Source organism: Coccinella septempunctata, chromosome 6 (assembly GCF_907165205.1).
Source record: "Coccinella septempunctata chromosome 6, icCocSept1.1, whole genome shotgun sequence".
Taxonomy (NCBI): Eukaryota; Metazoa; Arthropoda; class Insecta; order Coleoptera; family Coccinellidae; genus Coccinella; species Coccinella septempunctata.
In genome coordinates, this window is record NC_058194.1 from 19,385,862 (window position 1) to 19,409,671 (window position 23,810).

General features: G+C 33.4%; 1 protein-coding gene across 8 annotated transcripts; it reads right to left on the reverse strand.

The window, feature by feature from the left end:
• Positions 1-224: 224 nt before the first annotated feature.
• Positions 225-21,526, reverse strand: LOC123314923 (myogenesis-regulating glycosidase). 8 transcript variants are annotated; one of them, XM_044900385.1, is made up of 8 exons: positions 21,510-21,526; positions 18,673-19,159; positions 14,875-14,954; positions 6,390-6,528; positions 2,877-3,390; positions 1,985-2,338; positions 842-1,713; positions 225-647 (listed from the first exon to the last, which is right to left on the reverse strand). In XM_044900385.1, exons 2-8 carry the CDS (start codon positions 18,892-18,894, stop codon positions 330-332), a joined length of 2,499 nt encoding a protein of 832 aa, XP_044756320.1. In that variant the 5' UTR covers positions 18,895-19,159; positions 21,510-21,526; the 3' UTR covers positions 225-329. The 8 variants fall into 8 exon arrangements, with proteins under 8 accessions (XP_044756320.1, XP_044756319.1, XP_044756318.1 ...); XM_044900384.1 differs by lacking the exon at positions 21,510-21,526 and adding an exon at positions 21,012-21,158; XM_044900383.1 differs by lacking the exon at positions 21,510-21,526 and adding an exon at positions 21,008-21,155.
• Between the last annotated feature and the right edge of the window lie 2,284 nt (positions 21,527-23,810).

A 23,810-nucleotide genomic window follows, 5' to 3' on the forward strand; every position in this document is an offset into this window, starting at 1 on the left:
GTGGAGTTCTAGTTTGCAGAGGAAGAAGAATTTTTTTTTTTTGAAAAGTCTAGAGACGTTGCAGGTTCGTTGTAATAAATGTATTCAATTAAGAGGAGAATATGTTGAGTAATAAAATATTTTGACATTGAACTTATGTTTGGTTCTATAGTAGGCTAAGAATTTTTCAATATATCCTCCGTAGTCCGTAGACATAGAAAGCGTCGAATTAAAACTATATGTGATATTTTTTAACAATATAATAATGAGATAAAGAGATATCACAATAGGAATGAAAAAAAATCACATTTTATTCGATCTGAAATAGTTGAAAATTTGATTGGAAATTTTTACAGTCTTGTATTATCGGGCATCTTTTCAAAATAAGCAATTTGATCCTCTTCTACTTTATAATTATGAATCCAACGGCTTCCTTTCCGGAAGCTTCCATCTATGCCATCCTTCCATACTCCCGCTGGGAGGTAAACTTCCCTTTGCTTGGAACCAGAGTATAAGACTGGAGCCACTATCAAATCATCGCCAATCGAAAATTCATCAACCACTGAGTGACAGGAAGTATCATTTGGGTCCATCATCCATAATGGTCTCACCATAGGGAGTCCAGTATCTAGTGCAATTCTTGCGTATTTTTTCAAAAGGGGTGATACCTGCAAAATACACGAAATTTTACTCATGGTAATCCTTGGAAGAACGGAGGAGATATCACATTTCATCAACAAAGAATGCGGTAAATTTGGAAGGTTACAGCTATGAAATCTCTGCGACTACCTGAGCTATATACAGATACCTATATATACGAATATACGATCTGTTATGCATACAATTACTAAGAAATTCTAACCTTCATTTGCCTCAAAGAAGTCGATATTTTCGCCATATCCAAGACATTCGGGTCCCCATAAGTGCTCGGAAGCCGTGTGAACCTAATAACTGGCAAAAAAGTGGCCAGCTGAAGCCATCTCATGTACAACTCCTTATCAGGCAGTAATTCTTTAGTAGCATTAACATCCATGATACTCATCGTTCCGAAATCACCCCCAACAGCCCCAGGGATTAAGAATGGATATCCCAGTAGTCCATATGACAAAATTGTCGGAATAACTCTTCTCAAACCATCCCATGAAGATTCGAACTGTGGCAATGACACAAAAATTGGTGCCTTAGGGCGTACCACTGCGCTATTTACTCCAAATAAGTTGATGTTATGCTGCAAACTATCGGTAAGCAGAGTTTTGTAGTGATCTGGGTTAATCAAAGGCTTATCACACTGATAATAATGCGGAATATCGTATGCTACCCCAACATCTAAATAAAAAGCGTCGAATTTGAACTTTCCAGCTACATCCTTCAGTTTTTCTAACAACCAGGGCATTGTTTTGTTATTCGTAGGATCTAAAACCCCAGCACTTTGCAACGATTTGTATCTTGTTAACGCTGGAATTCTCCTGTCGCTAAATCTCTCAGATATGAGCAGTCTCTTCTTCACAGCCTCGGCAAAATTGAAACTTTCAGTGGATATGTACGGTTGTATCGAAAAAACTATCCTGAAACCTCTTCTATGCATTATATTTATCACTTCCTCCAATTTAGAAAATCTTTCCATGTCCACTGTGAAGTCTCCAACTTGTTTCTGCCAAAATTCGTTTATGAGGACATGGCCTTGTTTGAGAAAACCCAAAAGAATAACTTCTTCTGTGTAATTGATTATTGTGTCTGAAAAAAAAGGTAGTAATAATTTGTGGTGTCATGGCTTGTCGTAAAGACCAGAGACCTTTCTCTATGGTAAAGACGGCTGAACTGGAAGGTTTGAAGAAAAAAATGATCAAAATAATCATTTTTTCTTCAAACCTTCCTCGTACTCTGTAGAAGGTTTTGAAGGCAGAAAAATTCGGAAAAGTGGGCTTGGCAACTAGTAAACTAGATGAAATTATAATTTCAGCCGCTAGTGTTTGTTGGGAGTCTACCCTACATAAGTGATGCTTACCTTCCGTGAGCAGTCCAGGTCCAGTTATTTCCCATAGTGGCTCGGTTAGTAAGGAATTTATCACATTAAGATCTTCTTGCTTCAATCCATCCCAAAGTGTGTTTTCAATTAAGTTTGAATGTAAAGTTAGAGTGTTTGAAGATACACATATGCTATAATTCAACTGAGGTGTGTGTGTTACATGATTCACATAGGCAAAATGGTCGTATCGAGCCTTAAGGCATAACTGCTTACTAGCATCTCCAGTTATGGCAGTGTGTAGAGGTGTAATATTATCGATTAGAATTGCAGCTCCTTTCGAATTAATGAAGTATCTTTTGAGAACGTTTCCCCATTCATGTTTATCCACAGTTCCTAGAAAAAATGCAATATTTGGATTCAAGAGGATTACTTAAGGATCTGGAAATCATGTGTCAATAATTTGATTTTCCTTCATACCAAAAATAAATATATTTAAATACTGATGATCTCTTGTACTTTATATGGAAATATCTAGATGAGGAATCCCTTCAATAAGTTCATTCAAACGGCACATCTTTCAGAATCCATTTATTTTCCGAAGTTCACATTTTGAGGAATATTACATTTGGAGAAGATCGTTATGTAAACCGGAGAACATAGCGCTGATTTAAAACCCGAAAATGTGCGTCATTACCTCACATTTTCGTCCCATACTGTGTTAAATTTCCAAGGCCAACCGACTGCTTCTATGAAAGTGAATAGACTATGCATGGAGCTGCGTTATAGCATGGTCATTGTATAAAAATGGTGTTTGTGTACAATGACATGATCATTGGTGAAATTCTGACAAGATGATAAGATTTCACGATAAACAAATGGACTCAACTCAATCCAGATAAATTTCTAATACGTATGTCGAAGCGATACCTACCTGTTATGAATGGAGAAAAGTGATGATTCCCTTTTTCTAACTGCCAAGCGGACTCTGCGTTTTGACCTCCACCGTACCAGTGCTCGTTGCTGGAAAACTGAAAGCAATCGGTGAGATCACCATTATCACCCAAAGCAATCCATCGAAGGTTGTAACACTTGACCTCCGAATTGAGTTCCTGAGAATTGAGATATAATCTAGCCCTCTGCATCCACTCCAGACATATGCTCTTGTCGATTTGGTCTTTCGGTAGGCATGGATGCACAGCATCGAAATTCAGCGTGGTACCTAGCTTGGCGTTTATGATCTCAATTCCATCGTCATTGAATATCTTCATCACCCTTTTCACATGATTGAATTTGATCCTTTCGAAGTATGCCCTTTGTAGTACTTTTTGATGATATAAGGCGTATGCGAAACTAACTAAAAATATTATGGTTATGAATAGGAATCCCACGAATATCCTTATTTTGTAATCTGGACTTTTCTTCTTCTTGAGGGTTGTGGGGAACATCTGAAAAATTATTGGAATACACTAGAATGGAGAACAAATCAACTATAATGAATGTATTAACCAAGAACAAAATAAAATAGGTCTCGTGTATTGTTGATTGTTGCGATGAAATGTTGGAGACTGGGTTTTTAGAAATTCATTCTGAATAAACCACAATACCTATGCAGGCTGAATCATTACTCATTGGAAGCATAGATTCAACCCAAATCAACTGAATAAAATATGCCTCCTGTCTGACTTACAATACATGATGTTTTTATTTCATAATTATTGGATTATTTTTGCCTACTTCCTACTATGACTATATGATATTGTCATATATCTGACAAGAGGTATAGGTAGGCACTATATATACCGTAGTAAATTATCTCAAATAGACGTACTCAAAACATAATTATATGATTTTCACTAACATATGAGTTGCTTAACCACGACATGTCTTTTCACTCATGTTAGTGAAAATCATATAATTATGTTTTAAGTACGTTTATTTGAGATAATTTGGTAATGTCTATAGTACCTACCTACATCTCAGAATACAATATACAATACAATACAATATAGCATCTTCAGATGGGTGAAGGTTTACCTCATGTATTGTATATATGTATGTAAGATGAAGACTAGAGTTTCATTTGCGTAAAAAATTAAATCCAATGATCCGAGAACCCTTAAGCCTTCTTAATTGATACACATAATAAAAAATATTGTGCAGCTTCATCTTTAACTTTTGGAATATCTTGCAAAATAATGAATTTATCGCTGTGATAGCATGAGTAGAATGTTATGCAGAAAGTATAGGAGAATCGTGAAATTGTGATAAAATTGCTATTCCCACAGTGGCGTAGCAATTGGAAGGGCCAATTAAACAGTGACTACGTGACTGGTAGTAGACGTAAACATTTACATTTCGTAGTGCGCCCACAGTTTCTACCTCTTCAATTTCTGCCAAATACGACAATAAAAGCTTTGAAGTACTGAACTACCTACCTACCGGGCAAAAATGATTAACAAATTTTCAAATGAACACCCTGTGGGATACTTTATTGCTTCATTCGCCAAGAAATCTAATAAGGATAATACTTTGCTGGCAAGCAATGCAATGTGTTAAGTATGCGTATAAACAGATTATATGACATACATAGTACTATGTATATATATGCATGAGATCAACAAATATATATAAACAACTGATAAGAATGTGTTCTACTTCTAAAACTCAATGTTTTTGTTATTTGTAACTAACTATTCAAACAATTGATTATTCTAAAACTTTTCATCCCTAAATTTTTGTTTTGAATGGGACCTTCTTATATGTATAAAGATTTTACTCCGAAGGTCCTTTCAATCTGAGTTTGGTGGTGCATGTTCTTTCAAACTCTGATTCGAAGCAACGAAAAATGTAAGGACCAAACATAATCTGTTAAAAATAATTTCGTTAGATAATTTTATTGTTTCCAATGAAAACTATTCAAAACTCTGTGCGGAGGCTATATCGAAGGTTTATAGGAGTGGTGTCTGAAAGAGTAACTGCTGAATTCTCATAGTATTTGATTGAAGTCATTGTATCATTGGATTGAGTTTATGTTTTTTTAATTTTCATTAGTTGCCTTACATATACATCGTAATGATACATAATACCGTCTTCAAATTGTCGATTCTTTGTGCACATTTCATTTCATTCTTTCTGTTTTTCAATGTAACTAAATAATAAAGGCACAACTATCACGTTTTCCCATTTAACCACAAAAAAAATCAGACAATCGACGGACCATTCAACTGGCACATTACTTACAGCGCCGATTACTGAAAACAATGAAACAAAACAGTATAGGTAGTCCCTGGTCACAATCTATTTATGTGTTGCAAATGAATAACCCGTACTAAAAACCGAAAGTGTTCTCTTTTCGGCAGGAATTTTATAGCTACCGTATTTCAGATTCGGATAAATATCCTCCTTGTTTATATGAGATAACATGGCAATTTTCAATGTTTGTAGAAAATAACTGAAGGTCACTGCATATCTCCATTAAGAAGAACAATTCCCAAAAATACGGATAAAATGAAATGAATTCAAAACATTTGAAATTTATTTCTTGCACGACTAGGTACAGGATTTTTATCACCCTTTTGTGATTATCTTGAGTTTTATATTCGAAAAGAAAATTAGGTCTCTATATCTAAGTGGTGTTGAGTTTTTTTCGAATGACATGAAAATCTCAACACTGAAAAATTAATAACAAAATCCACTCTCTACAACAGTATATGTTTGTATATAGGGTGATTAATTAATGATCATAAATGCTTCTTTCCTTGACATTTTTTTTTGTGCCAGGGTGTTGTTCAAAACTTTTTTTCATTTATACAGGGCGTTTTAGAAAGCCTGAGGGTGATCTAAAAAATTCGTAGGTTATAGCAATTCAAAATTTACAGATTATGAGCGGAAATAAGGAGGAAATATGCAATTACTTCAAGTTTATTCATTTTTGTAAGTGGCATAGGTTTTGCCCTCTCATTTTCTTCCAATTGGGTTATCTCAGTCAGGTTCAAAGACGTCATTAATTTTAATCTTTGATCCAATTTTTTTCCGAATCGTAAAGCATCTGACATCACCACTTTGATTTTTTTCAGTATAGGTAGTATATAATATTCATAGTTACCTATACATGAATATTGTAAAATGCGCATATATACAGTCAGGGTATGTAGGACACTGAGCTGCTTATAAATAACCTATATTTTATGCTCCTTTCGTAATGTTTTTTGTGGAATGAGCATTTTTCTTATTTTTATCTTTGTTTTCAACGTAGCGCAATGAATAAATGCTAAGATACATCTAACTTGATAAAGCATTTTCTGGTTAATCACCCTGTATACAAGTTTCGAGTCTAAAATGGGAATTTTCTATTTTGAAGTGGGAGAAATAAAATTTCGTGTTTAATGTCGAAAATAAGAGCTCTGAGACCATAAGCGCTTTCCTGAATTCATAATTTTCTCACCTGCATTTTTTCCCTAAGCAAGCTCGCAAGAGAGTTATTTGATGTGATTGAGTTTGCCGGCGAAGATTCTTCATCTCCTGTTGGTCTGAGCATCCTTGGGTTAGTAACAGATTTTCTTCTAGCATTACGCAAAGGAATTCTGCAATTGAAATAAAACGAAAATCAGTTCTGAGCAAGAAGTTTTTTTTTCTTATATTATCTATTTCATCATTCCTCCAACATCTTACCATTGAAATTGAAATATTCGTTCGAATCTTTAGAATAATTAGGGATCATTTTTATCAAGCCACAACACTCCTATGAAAATATAGTTCATCAAGGATTGAAATAATTTGTTGTTAAAGAACCGTAGCATCGAATATAATTGCTGATGAAAAACTATTTTTCTTCGAGCTTTCTGGAACTGAAATACCTTCAACTCATTATCATTGTGGAAATATTTATTTTTCGAATCCACTTATTTGTCTCATTTCAGTGGAATCAACGATCTCTGATGCAAATAACATGGAAAACATGATATGTCGCACATCGTATAGGGAAATGTTTCAAAACGGAGGCTTTGCGCGAATCAGTGGATCTGTTTAATCAGAAGTAGTATCAATAGATTTCGTTAGTAAGATCATTGAAAAATCAACAATAATAATTCTATTTTGTTAGGTATACAGTGGACTATGGAATGAAAGTGACCCTTCAAATTAAATTAGTTCAAATATAGGTGAATAGTTGCGAAAAAATTGGGAGAGTAATTCCTTGTCAAAAAATAGCGTGGGTCTTATATCTTTTTTTTTTTTTGAGCAGCCCTTGATTGGACACAGCTACCTGAAGAGATGGCACGTGAAAAGCTATTTCTTAGAAAAAAGATAAGTGAGAGAGAAATTAAATTGTGCATATGGGAGTGAGTGAGCGAGAAAGTAATAAAGAAAATTTGGTGTTGTTCCCCAATAACTTCAAGCGATGAAAAAGGCTTCCCCTAAATTTTTTTTGCAACAAACGCGGTTTTTGAGAAAAAAACACATACCTAACTTATAAATAGGAACGAAGCGTTTGAGTTGTGTAGTCTGGAATTATCTTCGAACTCAAATTTACCTAGTAGGCGGATATTATGCTGACATTATATAGGGGAAAACCACAAACATTTTTTTATTGCCTTCTCTCTTCCATAGAATGTCTGCTCAATATTATTTCCGTCAGTTTTCTGATTTCTTAGAAAAATTGGAAACTTATTTTCAGGTACTATGTTTAAGGTGCTGTTTCTAAGTAGGGGCTGCTCAAGAAAATATTATATGATTAGGAATTACCCTTTTAATTTCGATAACACTGAAATTCATGTAGGACAGAAAAAAATAACTGTAGGTAATGGATTTTCTTTTATTTTCTCCTCATTCTAATATCACTCAGTATAGCTACTCTCTCACCTTATCAGGCGATATACTACGAAAACCGCTGTAGTTATTTTCAGAACCAGAAAGTGTATTATTTCTTTATAATTTTCACTATTCAAACTCAAAATTAATCGTAACATATCAAATTATTAGGAACTGAAAATCTCATTTTTTTTGCATTGGATGTGCATCATTTTTAGCACATTGTAAATTGGTAATGAAGGATTTCTGAAAAGGTTTCAATTTCAAATGGCTTTTCGATCCCATGGATTGGCACAAAACATTATGGTATAGGCTGTATAGAGTTATGGAGAAAAAATTATATTTTAGCAAATATAAATATGATCCTCTGAAATACCAAAAAAATTTATTCAAATATGTCTAAACATATATTAAATATCATATAATACTTCAAATTCAACCTGAATTTGCCATAGCTTTCAATTTCCAACATCGATTTTCATCCACTCAAAGAAAAAAGCGACATTCAACTATTTCAACACCATGCATTGCAGTTTTTCCAAAACTTGAATTGCTGAATCAAAATTGAAATTTTAATCGGATCATCTTTCCTAATTCTACCCAAACTATACAGGGTTTCTCCAATAAAATGTTCAAATAAAACAAATGATAATAAAGTATGATCAATAAATTAATCACATACCATGAAAAATATCACAGCTCTTCGCTATAATTTAGCTCCATGCATTATTCACCGCTCTTAAAAGACAAGAACTTCTTGCAAATGGAGAGTTGCAAGGAATATCAAGCAGTGGCGTACCGACATAGTTCGGGGCCTGGGGCGGCTTTTGATGAGGGGGCCCTATAGAATATATTTAAAGATGAAACTTTTCCTCAAAATTTTTTGAAGGTTAGTTTTAATGCATCGTGATGAACACCCCACATAGTAACACTAATAAGTCTTTTCACTGTCACTCAAACAGTTTCGATAACAAATATAAATTACTATCAAGCACAATGAAGGTAGCAGACAACAGACATAAATAGGTATGTTTATAATGATTTTTAATTTTAAAATTACATAATATATTTTACTCTGAAATTACATAGTTATATGTTGTACAGTAACGAGTGAAAACAAGACATACAAATTTCAATGAATAGTAAAAACAAAGAACATATTAAAATGTTTTTTTGCGAGACTTGACTTCTGAAAATTGTTGGATTAATTCGTCAAAATTGACATGTATTTTGAATGTTGACGGAACAATAACTAACTAACCATTTGTATAATGTGGAGGTCTTTGCCGTCATGGGGCCTGATAAGTTATTTAAATTTTTCTTAAAAATATGTTTGGTTTTTTTTTGCCCATCATTTGGGGGCCTATGCTGGTGCGGGGCCTGGGGCGGACCGCCCCACCGCCCCCCCCTACGGTACGCTACTGATATCAAGTAATTTCGAATGGCTTGTTGACCCTATATGACTAAGAGGAGGGAGATCTTCAATTGGCTTTAATATTATTGAATGACAGCATACCTTATATACCGGATACATTTTTTCTTTGAGACAATAAAGACGAGCGAAAGTGTGTAAACATTTTTCAGACGTCTCAATTTGAATCCTCGGCGGCTAGGGAGAATAACGGCCTACTAAGAAATTCTATTTCAGAGAAGGCTAAGAAACAAGACAATATAGGTAATAATTGGAGGATTTCCGTTCCTTGAAATGCTGCACATTGTTTAACTGTTTCCGGAGTCTCTTATTCACCGCTAAATCCTTCAATTCCTTAATATACAGGGTGTCCCACGACGATTAAGACAAGAAATATCTCGGAACTCGAAAGTAGTAGAGAATTGTAATTTAAGATCTAAAGGTATTGAGGATACAACCTGTATATTTTCGCATTTTCATATGTTCCTTCCGAGAAAACGATTCGGACAAATTATCACACACTATCAGCTACTTTATTATCCTTTGTCCCATGAAGATTATGAAAAATGTGTGATACGAGCAATTCAGCAATTGCCAAGTTATTTAAGCTTAGAGGAGTATACATGCATATATTTGGGCAGACCCATATTTTTGGTGCTGAGTAAAACAAGATAAAATTATAATAATCATTCTTATATTATTGAAAAACGTAGTAGTAGTAGGATATTGAAGTACCAGTAGTTCTCTAGCATGCTGTAGTTCTCGAATTAATCACAATCAAGTGTTTGTTGAAATCGTTTTCTCGGAAGGAACCTAGAAATTCCAAAATAATAGGTTGTTCTATCATTAGTTTTGAATCTGATGATTTTGATATTAAGTGGCCGACAACAAAATATTATAGGAATATAATGCGATCTACTGCCTTTGTCGCCATTTATTTACACCTGGCATATTGTTTAATAATGAGAATTAATTCAGTTGCATACCATCCGCTGATATGAATATTAACAAGTAATCTGAATCGAACTAGCCAATTTGTCATCGTCAGGACAACGAAAGGGAGAACATTCCACTGAAGAAGAGTAGATGCCGACCACGGTTTTGGTCCCAATTTATCTCATCAGAACAACACAACTCCTCCGATGGAAAAGGGTTAGAATTGACGATGCTTTATAAGTGAAAATCGATATTTTGAACAAAAAGAATTTTTTAGTGTTATTTCAATCGTCTACAGTTTGGGAGACCTCCTACATACCAATGCTACTCAATGAAATATTATAGTAATAAATAACGACCGTATACGAATGGCATTACTTCACTCCAGGTCACATTACATAGAATATAATACGCCAACAACAAAATGGGGCCTATTATTTCATTTATAGAGCCTGAACAAATTGTTCACAAATGTATTTAGACATATAGTAGGTAGTCAAAAATGCAATTGCATATGAATACTCAATGTTTCAAGAATATTATCAACTAGATTTTCGTCGAATTAATTGTACCCAAACATTCAAGAAAAGCAGAGCAATTTGTCACCTTTAACCATGAGATGAAACCAACAAAACTCATGGAGTTATAGGGTCTACCTGTCTGACAATAGAATTGCAAAACGCTATATATAATAATGTCCTAAATCGCATTGTTAATGACATACAGAGTAAGTGAAATGTAAATTTTTTAGACAAAAAATTCAACCCGATATATTAAATAGGTACTGGGATTAGCCGATTGGGTTCAAATTTGGTAAATGAATAGAATGATCTAGAAGACCTTAACAAGAAGCCCTTTGAACGAAATCAGTACCAGGACCGGAATATTTTTTTCACTGTTGAATTCTTGTATTAATAATATTATAGCTCTGTATAATCAGAAATCTGAGTTCGGATTTGAAATCTACGGAAAAAATTCTACAGGAACTCTGTAACCATTTAAGATATTCCGTGTATAGCATCAAATACCACATGTTTTTTATTCTACTATTTGTAGTGTACTACAATTGAGTAGGTAATCAATTTCAAAGGCAAGAGTTTGATAAAGTAAAAAATAATATGATAAAAACAACTCAAAATATCCCAGTTTTTCCTAAAAGGACACATGTAAAACAGATGTTCCTCATTATCAATATAACTTAACAAAAGCTACGGATAAAGAGCATTTTATACGTGATCCCTATCAATTCTTGAACATTTGTAGGTTAGATACGAGTTTTCGAACTTTTGTGCGAAATTCTAACAATTCATCTTCAATAATAGGGAATACTCCTTCTGACGAAAATAATGTATTTTTTATGAAATATCTTTGAAACGTCACATTTTGAAATAACCATTCCAACCGTTTCCCAAAAAAAAAATATTGTAAGCACTTAAAAATGAAAAATAAAAATGGCGTTTTTGTGAGAATTGCACAAGCTGACAACATCGACTGAAATATGCCTTGATAATAAAGGACAACAATCTTGATGAGATAGACAAAGATAGATGTCTATGAAGTATGCGACGATCGAGGAAGGTCGTAAAATTTTATGGTATTTTTATGGCCGGTTGCAGTTGAAGCTCGCCAGTAAGTACGCTCCTGTAGATCAACAGCTGTTATTTTATAAACAAGCTGATCGGACATTGTTCTTTTCATTGTCTTGTATGCGCTGTTGCCAAATCGTAAACTCCGCACAAAGCGATTTAAATTTTGAAACTCCATATTTGAAGGATGATTTTGAATATTTTCCGTGGTGAATTTGAAAAAATCATGAATGAAACTCATAATTATTCAGTTTAAACTTGCATATACAGTGATAACCCAAATTGAGGAGAATTCCTCATTCAATATAATGATCTATAGTTTTCTATACCTCTGCAGAAGGAGAAAATTTCAAGGAGGCGATTATTTTTCTTCGTTTAATTTCGGTTTTTTTTTCAAAATAATAAATCGAAATACATACATACATTGAATGATCTACATTCAAAGATATCGAGATAATTAATGATAAAGAAAGGTACTCATAACCCAAAAAATTATTACATTTATACCATTCCTATATACCGTATATTTCTAAGAAATCTGCATATAGATAAAAAAACTTACTTATTTATTATGCTCAATTCTTCATCTAGAAATCTCAAACCGATAGTTTTCTCCATTTTAGATGCTTAGGTTTTGTACAATTGACTAGTTAATTATTGGGAATTTCAATTCGATGTGAGAGATAACATAGGAAAGACAATAATTGCATCATGGGTTGTTTGTATTTGAAAATTATAGATAATAATCTCATCATAAGTGGGTATTGAAATTAAATAAGTATTTAATCGAGTTCCCACGATCAGAATTCTCGTTATTGGAAATCTTCTGTTCGTGTTGCGCGATTCATTGATGAGCCATGACTATATTGGAAATTTTTGTATCTGGAATATTTTCGACCTAGATATAGTTTTTATTTTTTATTTGGTGAAGGATTCAATTGCTCGAAGTATTGTGCTTTTCTGTCCAGAAAGGTGAAAGGAGGTTTTTCGGATAATTTATTTATACTACTTTACTAATGAGGTGAGCGTAGAACAAAATAAATATTAAGAAAGAAGTATTCTAATATGTAATTAATTGGGATCCGATGATTGAGCTCAGATACGTCTATAATAGATTTGTTGGATTATTTCTACAGGGTGTTTTCAAAGGTGAGGCTTTTTTTTGCACAACGTAGAACTCATCAAAATGAGTCGTTTAACCAAAAATTGTCTAAATAAAATATCCAAGATGGCAGAGACACAACCCCTAGAAGTTCGACAAAATTTCATTGAATTCAAGTACGGGACTGTGGAATAAAGTGACTCCCGGCATCGCAAAAACGAAACAAAACATAAACATATGGCTGGACAATGAATGGTTCAGTACCAAGTTCATCGGATTAGATGCATCAAGTCACTTTTGAAAAAATCATAATTGTTGTATTGTGCAATTTAGGGGGAAAAAAGATGTAGAAAATCGAGGCAGTTTCTTGAAAGTGCTTATATTATTTATGTTGAAAAAATGCTATGATGTTTCCCCATTTCATTCTATTTTTACGACGATTGTTGGAATGTTCGAAAAAGAAGATTGTGATACCCACCGTCTGTTCCGATATTCCTGAACAGTACTGTCAGTATTTCAGAGACGATGCCTATTGGCCCAGTCGTTCGAGTTCTATTGTTATTCAATTGCGGGCCAGTAAAACCATAAAGTAAGTCAAGTATGGGTATGTTCTGTGAGTAAAACCAGCAATATCGGAACAGGCCCCCATTGTGAAAAAATTCGTGAATAATTTAGACGAATTTTATTGGTGAGATTTTGAAGGATTATTCTGTTTCTTATACTTGTCACCTAAGTCTCTTCTGTCAGTTGGTATAGAAATAAGCCATTTCATAAATCGTGTTAGTTACTAAAAAATAATGAGAACAATTCGGCAATCCTAAGTTTTCATTTTCATTACCACGTAAATATCGAACCATCCAATATCCTAAACGAAACCACATGGTCGAATCAGGGGATAAGTTTTTTACCACTGCTTTGCGATAATTCAGCTAGCAAACGGTCTAGGGTCATATTAGGATCTATTAAAGTAATCATTATCAATTTTTTTCAACTTTGTCATTTTGAAAGTTTTGTATAGGAGTTTCTTAGTGAACCGCTTCATTTTGACCTTTTGACCAGTTCTACCTTATGTTGAAAAAAAAGCCTCACCTTCAAATACACCCTGTATATATAAATTCGAATGAAGAACTTTTGTTGATGTGATACTCTCTTTTTCGTTTTAGTTTTTGTTAAGCCCAATAATATCCGACAACTATCGTTGTTTCAATCTATCTGACTATTATTAACTACCTACATAAGTTCTTCATTAACAACTTTATATCTTAAATTCTTATTTGGAGATAAGTACAGAACTGAAGAGCAGGTAACATGAAATTCTGATATTTCATCTTCAAATATCTGATTGGTCCTTTGAAATTCCTACAGCCACATAATTAATATCAATCCCAATCGTATTATCGAGTTTTTGATTGATTGTAAACTTGACGATGTCATAAAATTACTATTTTTAATATAGTAGGTAGTAGGTTTGCTTTTTTTTCATACGGAGGACGACCTCGTATCGTTAGGTAAATGGTCCAAGTGAATAATAACCATAATATGCGAGTTGAGAAATGTTCAAGTGATTAATGAATATCTGACAGACAATCAGTGAATAATGGCTCATTAATCACAAGTGATTCGTGAATGTCATAATGCACGAGGAAAAGCATAAATTAAGATCATTTTATGCATTGACCGTCGATAAAATTAATTTCTGGTACTCGCTAAACGCTGAACCGTTTTCAACAATTCCTTGGTTTATAGAAAACTACTAAAGTAATAAATCACGAAGGTATGTTGTACAATAACTAAAACGTAAATTATTGATTTAGTAGTTACCTTTTCTGCCCGCATTAGCACGGGAAAATGATACTTTCGAAGCTGAAATGAGTGCGGGAAAGTGGGTGAATCCCCGAAGGAATAGAAAAATGAATTTTCAACTCGGAATCTTCACATTTGAAAACGAGGATGTACCTACCAGTGCTTGACCTCATTTGAAATATGAATATATAAGTATAGATAGGTACACTATTATTTTTCAATTAGGAATGATACACTGACTTTGAAAGTGGATGTGGTGCCACAATAAGAAAGAAATACTCACCTAAATCCAATTTCAGGTGGCGTATTAGCTAAGTCATTGTTAGATTCGGGTATATCATCCATTTTTTCCTGCTCCGCTCTCTGAAATTGATTAATATTCATTGAGTATTAAGCCTGATTATTATTGTAAAAATTTCTCAAGAAAATGCTACAGTTGGTTCAAATCATGATTATTTCGAAAAAAATCGATTAATTGGGGCATTTCATGTTTAATACAAAAAATTAATTTTTTCATCACGTTTAACCACCAAGTAAAATGAGAGAAATAACATAACGTGTAACGAAGTGAAATAACCAATATTTGCTTTTTCAATATCAAACTCTTTCCCACATACAACTTAAATTAAAGACTTAATGCCCATTAAAGTTTGAAACTGTTATTTTTTAAGGGAAAACTGTGGATTGAAATTTCAATGGAGCATTAAATTTTTAAAGGTTTTCCTGGGAGTGGGCGTCAATGACTTGAGTTTCCAAAGGTTGTTTCATTTACGGTTAAATGACGGATCTTGTTTGAGAACAGTTCAAAGCCTAACTTAGTCCGAGGATACGAAGTTTGTTACTTTGCGAAAGCGGTGACGTGATACATAAAGTTATTGGGGAAGATTTACTTCCTAAACATGAATCCTATCTAAAGATTTTGGTAATTTCTCCTTTTTCAATTACAGTCATGATCATAATAAATATTTAAAGCATTTTTTTTAAACTTGCTCTATTAAACCATGCACCTAATACATAGAGTGGCTGAGTGAAAAGTACCACACAATCATATTAGGTATTTAGTTTCTCGTAAAAAAAAGTTGCATCGTGTCAGTACCAAGTTCAAATTACACAACTTAATGTATAACTAGCATGGCCAGGAGATCCACCTTGTAGGTAGATTCACCTTTACTGGCAGATTCGCCTTTCGTCCGTAGCTCGGGCCTACGGCCCTCGCGATACGCCTTTTGTCCATAGCTCGATTCCCCTTTTATGAATATCTAGGCCAAAAACGTTTTTTCAAGAGTGCGATCGATTTAAGGCACCTCGTTCTGTGATCGCTGCCAAGATAATTCCGTCAAAACTGACGTTAACCTTCAAATCACACTCTGACATCGATTGTCAAAGTGCACTTTCACTTAATTTTCTCTGATAATCAATAGAAAATAATTTAATTTTGTGGAATGTCACTCGATTTTTAATAGACGTCAAAAATTTTCAAAATTCTTACGCTTTTTTAGGTAATATCGTTCGGGCTCCGGAAAAAAAAACAGGCCTATTTTAATTTCGGGTTCTTCGAGCTTAGTTCGACACCCATCCCGGCTCTCGAGCTACCGCGGATCCCTCAAGCTAATCAAATCAAATTGGTACCTTTTCGCGAAAATCGTGAATTTCGCGATTTTCTCACGCAATTTTCGGACACTTCTAGACGGGGTAAAAATACGATCTAGGCATTTTCGGAAAGCTCGATTCTTACTCTTGCGTTCCATTTACCGCTCTACCCGGCCACGCGCCTTCGGCGCTCGCCATTTCAAATTTCCCATACCCTCCACCGACACTTCAACGTGGCAAAAAATTTGATACGATTCGGTGATCATTTTTTATCAACGTTATAGTATTAATTATAGTTGTCATGCATTCGGTCGTTGATTTTTTTTACCAAAATTTTTTTTATTATTAAGATGAAGTGAACGATGTTTTTGAAGGGCTATCCCCTTTTTCGTAGGGTCAATCACTATACATATTATCAAACCGTAACCGACCACTGAGAAAATTTATTTTGAGTTGGAGTTGTTGGACAATGTTAATTCGCAAATGGTTTTCAATCTGAAAATTTTATTCCCTGAACGTATCCATTCGTTTTTATAGTTGAGATTTTTATTTTTGATAAATCATCAGTTGCTACAATGTGAAACGGGGACTGCTTTCCATAACACTCCAAAAACATTAATCAGAGTCCTAAAGCGTATGTCAGTGACCTCAAAATACATAGATAGGAATTAGAAATTCGAATGAAAAAAAACTCCATCAATTCAAATCATCCTCAAAAGCCAATGTCTGGCAGGAAAGTTAGGGTTACCGTTTCAAACAACAACCTTCATATAGAGGGTGAATGAAAGACTTCCCATTTATATGTGAAATAATTTCTTCCATTGAAAAAAAACTGAAGTACCCTCCACCTCTCGTAAGTAAGGTCATGATAAACTCCTCCACCTCAATATTACATGAAAGATGTCGTAATAAAATAAAAATTGAACTATTCGAGCTCCACGAAATAGTAGATACCGAAGATATAAAATTTGTGCGTTAATTTTTACTCACTCTGTATATGAATCGGATTCACTGTTCCTTAAAGGACACAAAGATTTGCATATCCTTAAGCAGAACAATCCCTTGCACATAAACAAATCGATATTTTCATAAGGCATTTCACAATAACATCAAATTCTACACAGTTGCCTCTATCATTAAAAACCTGATCATTCACTAACCTGAACCGTAATACTTTACACACAGATTTTAGGAGCCCTCTCCCACGATTCAACGGCAAAGTTTTCACCTCCATCCAACTCAAGTGGTAATTGTCGAGATTCAGAATTATTGTTCGATTCACCGAAGAAAAATGTAACCCTGAATACGGTGTAATTTAAACTATTTAATTACATGATTAGTGTTGCTAAACTGTTGATTTCGTTTTATTATTCATTTAAAGCCGTTTAACTGCTACTAAATTATCGATTTCCTTAGAAATACGATGGGAATACTGAAAATATTCCATCTAGGTTTTCATAAAGATGAATACCTTTTTTAACCCATTAAAGATATAAAGTGCAGTGTTATTTTTATTTATATGTAATAATAATGATGACAGGTTATGAATCCGAAAAGGCGTGGGGAACCTCCTGATTCCACGGGAGTGATTTCCTCATTTTTTATTGTTCTGAATGAAAGTTTATGTTATGGGATATTTTCATCTACCCTTTTCGGACTTATATCTAGTAGTAAAATAAGGGCATAATTCAACAGCTGATAATAAATCATGAAAGAATGCTTTCGACAGTTGACAGTTCAAGAATGGTGATCTAAGCGTTGAAGACTAGCCCATCTCTGAAGAGCCAAAAAAAGGAGAATTGGAAGCATTACTCGATGAAGATCAAACACAAGGGGCTCTTGCAAAATCATGTGGGCTGTCTCAACAAGCAGTTTCCGTACAATTAAAATCCATAGAAGCATGGGAATCATTCAACAGCAAGGCATTTGAGTACCTCATGAATTGCTCAAGTCTTGAAAAAATATTTAGAAACGCTCAAATGAAACATTTCACCACACCTGCTGTATTCTCCAAATCTTCAGGCATTTTTCCCCTTCTGATTGCTGCTTTTGCTTCGACGCATGCAGCAAAATTTGGCTCACTTCTTTCGCAAAAATCTAAAATTGGCTCCCAACTTTTAGATCGCCTCAGAAGACGAGATAATTTTTCGTGATGGAATTCGAAAATCGACTGAGAGGTGAAAATAGTATAGTAGCCAGCTATGGAGACTATTTTAAATGATCTGTTCATTTATTTTCTTCTGAAATTGATGAATTTTTGGCCATAAAATATGCACTTTATTAATAATTACAAATTAGCTTATTTGTACTCCCAATAATTAACTTTTGGTAATAGCTGGTATTGAACCCATGGGTGCATGGGTTTAATACTCAATGGTAATAGGGAAGATATTATTCAGTTTTTGTAATTTATCATGTCAATAATTTATATCAGGTGAAGAAAAAAATGTGAGAAAAATAAAAAAAAAAATTGTGTAAAATTTCTACTCACTTCCACTTGATCGTTAATAATCTGCATATCATCCAAATTCGGTAGTGATATGCTGTTTCTCCTGAGGGACACAAGCCTTCTACATTCAGAATTCTCTTCTGTTTCCTCCTCATCTTTCTCCAATAATGATGTTTCACTCATCTTTATTTCGTCAGAAGGGCTGTTAACAATAATTGTTGGTATTTCATCCATGGGGAATATATTTTTTCTAGGCCGAAACATTTTTCATTCACTTTTCTAGTCACTTCTTGGATGGTATACATCACACAAACAGCTAGCTACACTGATTTGAACGCTTATTACTTCTGTTAACAATCAAAATGACGGAGCAACATTTCAGTTTGTTTCAATATTATATGATCATGACACAGAAATCACATTGTATAATTGGAGATCAAACAAAATATTCTCAACATCAATTAACGTATTCTGTTTTCCATGTATGGAGACAAGTTTCTCTATGTCGAAATGGTACCATTTGCTTTTTCTGTAAAAAAAGGAAAAATTTTACTGGCCAAGAATTGGTGTTCAACTGATTGAGTATATGAGTTCAACAAGCTATTGGCTTTATCAATTACACAGGGTGTCTGACTAAAACACGCCACTTTCTCTATTACTACTCACATTATTGATTTACCCAATTTACCTTCAATTTTTTTCGAAGGGAGACTTATTTTTTTGAGGGCTTCACTTCTCAAATCTTACATCAAGAGCTCTTGATGTAAGGGATATGAATTAGAGAAGGGAAGCACTCAAAAAAATAAGTCTCCCTTCGACAAAAATTGAAGGCTACCTTTTATATGTTTTGAATAGGAATGTGAGTTACTAGAGACGAAGCATCAAAGCTCTTTTCAATTCTAATTACATACAAGTTTTACATCAAGATTGGGGACAATAAAATCATATCAGTAGAATATACATTTTGAAAATAATTTATCTTGAAAATTCCTGCTAGAAATGACATTCAAGACCCACAAAATTAAAAAAAAAACTATTCTACTTCAATCTCATCCATCCCTAAGTGGAACAATACCATATTTTTATGTTGATGCCAAATCAATCTATACAGAGTGTAATAAAGGAAATACCTCTCACATTTTTCATTAATTTACCCCCTGTTTGCCTACATATTCATAAAAACTTTTCACCTGATAATCATAATGTTATTAAAAACCAAAGCATACAAAATACATGCTCAGAAGTCTCAGACGAGACAGACATCGAAATTATTTGCCACTTCGGCCAAATTCAAACACTTCCACAACCAAACAAAAAGTAGTCTAGTCTAGTTCTCCCTTTACCCTTACAACTATATAAAGGAAGAACTCTCTTAGCTGGAACACCTGTGTGTTGTCAGTAAGATTGAGTACTCGTATGAATTATGAATAAAAAAAAGGTAACGATTGAAGGGTATGTCTGGTCATTTATCTCAACTTAACAGTCTCTTATTTAATTGTAGGTACCATAATAGGTATGCAATAGACTTCAGGGTAGATATAGGTACCTGATCAATTTCGAATCAATGAAACCGATATTCAATTAATCCTCTGGTTCATATCAGAGTTTATATTCGTGATATAACTCATTCATGGAATTTATTTCGAGATAATGAATACCTATATAATTATTCTATTGAGCTATAGGTACAATTATTTTTTTCTTGTAATTTTAATGTGTTTCACAAATAAAAGGTTTGTTCATTTAATATTTACTTCTTTTATCTATTTATATTTTTCATAGGTTAAGTATAAAACAATTGCAACCTCGATATATTGTTGAATTAATTTCTGTTTAATTTCAATAATACAAACTTATGTTAGTTATATTTTCTCCTTTATTCAGCAATTTTACTTGAGGTGGATAGGTACTAATTTATTATTGAGTAATACAATTTTATTTCTGCTCTTTTTCGTTTTTTCTTTCTTTACTCTTTTGACGTGTTTTAAAAATTAAAGGTTTATTCATTCGTTATTTGGGGCTTGTGTTTTCATAGGTTAAGTGGAAAACAGTTATTTGCTCGAATAGTTACGGTTACTTTTTTACGAAATTATATTTCTACTATTGAATTTATTATAATTATTGATAGATTTTGATTGAGATGAATACTACATATCTGATTCTAGTGGTGAGAGAACTATCATTCCAGACAAAGATAAATTCATAGTAACTCTCTAATGTTTATGGTGAATTTTATGTTATTTCAAGTTCGGACCTCAAAACTTCCGCGTTCGTTAACGCTAATAACAAATAATGATTTTACTTCAGCTCTCTCAATCTTCCTATAATATTCCGTAAATCGACCCAAAATCGTATGAGAACATAAATATGTACGTACCTACCAATGTTACAACAAGCACAATAAACAATTGAAAAACGAAATCTTCTACAGAAGTAGAATGGAGACACAGTAGTTTAGTAACATAAATTCCATATCACACGAAAATCATTATGAAAATCATGCAAGATTCTGCAGAATACATTAACTTCAACTAAGGTCATCGAGAAATTGATAATTTCGTTGGCGATATCGTCTGAGGAGAGAATCTAAGTGGAAAAACAAATAACACGAATTATAAAAATTACCCAACTCATTATACCTACATAAATTAGCATAATGCGTTCGTAATCAAATATAGATACCTATCTACTTGTCATTCATATACATATACATTGGAATATCATATAGCATCAAGAAAAATCAACATTCAAACGAAAAATAAAGAAAATATCTTGGAATTAGGTTGGGAGATTCCTTGAAATTCGTCAACAGGTATAACATATAAAAATGAGAGGTTTTTAATTGTCATATTCACTTTAGTTTTCCTATTGATTCTTACCAAAAGTTTCTGTTTTAGTATTGTCTTGTTCATCTCATAAATTAAACTGAAGAATGATCTTGAATGATTGTTATTTTAAATTTTTTCACAAAAATTTCATTATTCTGAATAGGTCGTTAAAAAGATAACAAAAACAAACATCAACACAAACAAATAATTCAGGAGGTTTATGAAAATTCATGTGTAGAAGTATTTGTTCATAATTTATGTCAAACAAGTGAAATGAAAATAAGTAAGGGGAGTAGCATCGTATTGAGCGAAGATTAGCACAATCTGGTATGGTACTTTGCGACATGGACGGTGAATCAGGAATTCTTTGAACAAATGAAGATTTCATTTTGTGTTATTCATGCATCATTAGAATTTCAATCTGGTGGTATTTTGTTAAGTACGACATTTTGTCCCATTTTTCAAGACAAAAAAATAAGTACCTACCTACCTTATCTTTGATTTTCCATTTTCAATCTGCCTGAATTGATTGTTGTATCTGATATTCCTTCATTTGACGATTACGAATTAGTACTTAATTATTTGATGTTTGTTAAATATCTTTTTAACCAGAAGAATTTCATATTTGTTTCGTATGTGTAACATGAAATAACAGTTATGAATAAAAGGATCGCCATAAAAAAATTATCAATGACGTGTCATATTCAAAATTTGGGACACGCTGTACTGTATAACATATGTTCTTTCATTAAAAAAGAGCGCAATACTAATCGACCTGTCCAAGCATATTCACAATAAAAAAAAACTGTGTTTTGATTTACTGAACTTATTCCAATTTAGAGACTCGCACATAATGAGAGAGTGTCATACATTTTTCCAGCCAAGTCTACAAGATTTTTTTTCATTACTCGCATGAATAGGACATGTGTGGGAATTTCTTGATATATTGTACTTTTTAAATGAATAATTCTTAATCATTCCTCTTCGGCAATACAGAAAAAGTTAGAGGAAACGAATATTTGGTCAATGTCATGCAGAAATCGAACTAAAAAATCAGTCACATCGATGTAAGATGTAAAAGCACACACACGCCTCCAGTTATCAAACATATATGAAGGAGATATACTTGTTCACTCAAACCTGATTTATTTGGAGAAACCGCGGTAATTAAAACAATTCTCATAATACGTAAACCTTGACGATATTACATAAATCACAAAAAATTTTCAAAAGAATATAAAGCACAATTATACATAATAATATTTTTTCAAAAATTCACCTGCAATACCTATATTTCTATCGAAAAACTTCACATTCGCTCTCTGCTTGGCAGGAAACTCACAATCATTAATTGAATATTTCACTCCAAATTCACATAATCAGTGAAGTAAAACGCGAAATAAACTGTGTCCTATCGAATTAAATAATTTACACCCACTCATTCACATTTTTGTCGCTCTTCAGAGTTGCTTTTATGTTAGATAACGCACTTTTTTAGAGTAGAGACTTGAATGTAGAAATGCCACATCGTTAGTTGAATACATTTTCTGTATTTTCCTACTATGATCACGTTTTATTCATGAAACTATAATTGACAACAACACTAGTTGGAGTTATACGTGAGCCGAATATCTTATTAATTTTTTCTCCGTCTGTTCAATTTACGACTGATATTTCTGGAATAATCGTGGATGTGCATTGAATGAAAAGCATATGACGAATTTACTGAAGAAATCGAAAAACTACATTATGAACAATCTCAACTGAAGAAAAGAACCTAATATATAGTGGATCTGACTTCAGATTGATTTATTCTATTCAAAATGGAATGGTATATTGACGCAGCATAAATTTTCAAGCTACAAAATGTTTTATTTAATCCGTTACTGTTTCGTACATATAAAAGGCCCATCCTCAGCTGCTCCACAAAAGTTGAGGAAGTTCAAATATTTTGTGACCGTTTCAAAAGTTACAGATTCTGGAATTCTTCTATATCTGAATGAATTTTTGCTCCTCTTTTGATAACTTTTTCAGTTTCTGGCAAGTTCTTACATACTGGTTGCGTAAATCTAAGGATTTTGGATCATCAGTTATCGTTTTACTTTCTTAAAATCAACATTGATTCAGAATTTGAAAATTTGTTTTGCAATACCGGTAGATTCGGGTGACTTGGGACAGTCCTGTAACTTGGGTCGAAAGCCCAAGCTTTCGACCAAATCGAGGTACGGTGGTCCTAATTTTTACACTGCGACAGCTACAAGAAAAGGCCCGTGAACAGCAATCAAGGATTTATACAACCTTCATCGATTTAAGTAAGGCATTCGACTCGATGAATCGGAGAGCGCTATGGAA

What these genes read in the sequence shown, in the direction of transcription:
- LOC123314923 (XM_044900385.1), bottom strand. Translation starts at nt 18,894, where the DNA reads ATGTTTCGGCCTAGAAAAAATATATTCCCCATGGATGAAATACCAACA. An exon ending in CCACCTGAAATTGGATTTAG is followed by an intron (nt 6,529 to 14,874) that starts GTGAGTATTTCT and finishes TTTCAATTGCAG; the next exon opens with AATTCCTTTGCGTAATGCTA. An exon ending in ACCTGGACTGCTCACGGAAG is followed by an intron (nt 1,714 to 1,984) that starts GTAAGCATCACT and finishes CTTTTTTTTCAG; the next exon opens with ACACAATAATCAATTACACA.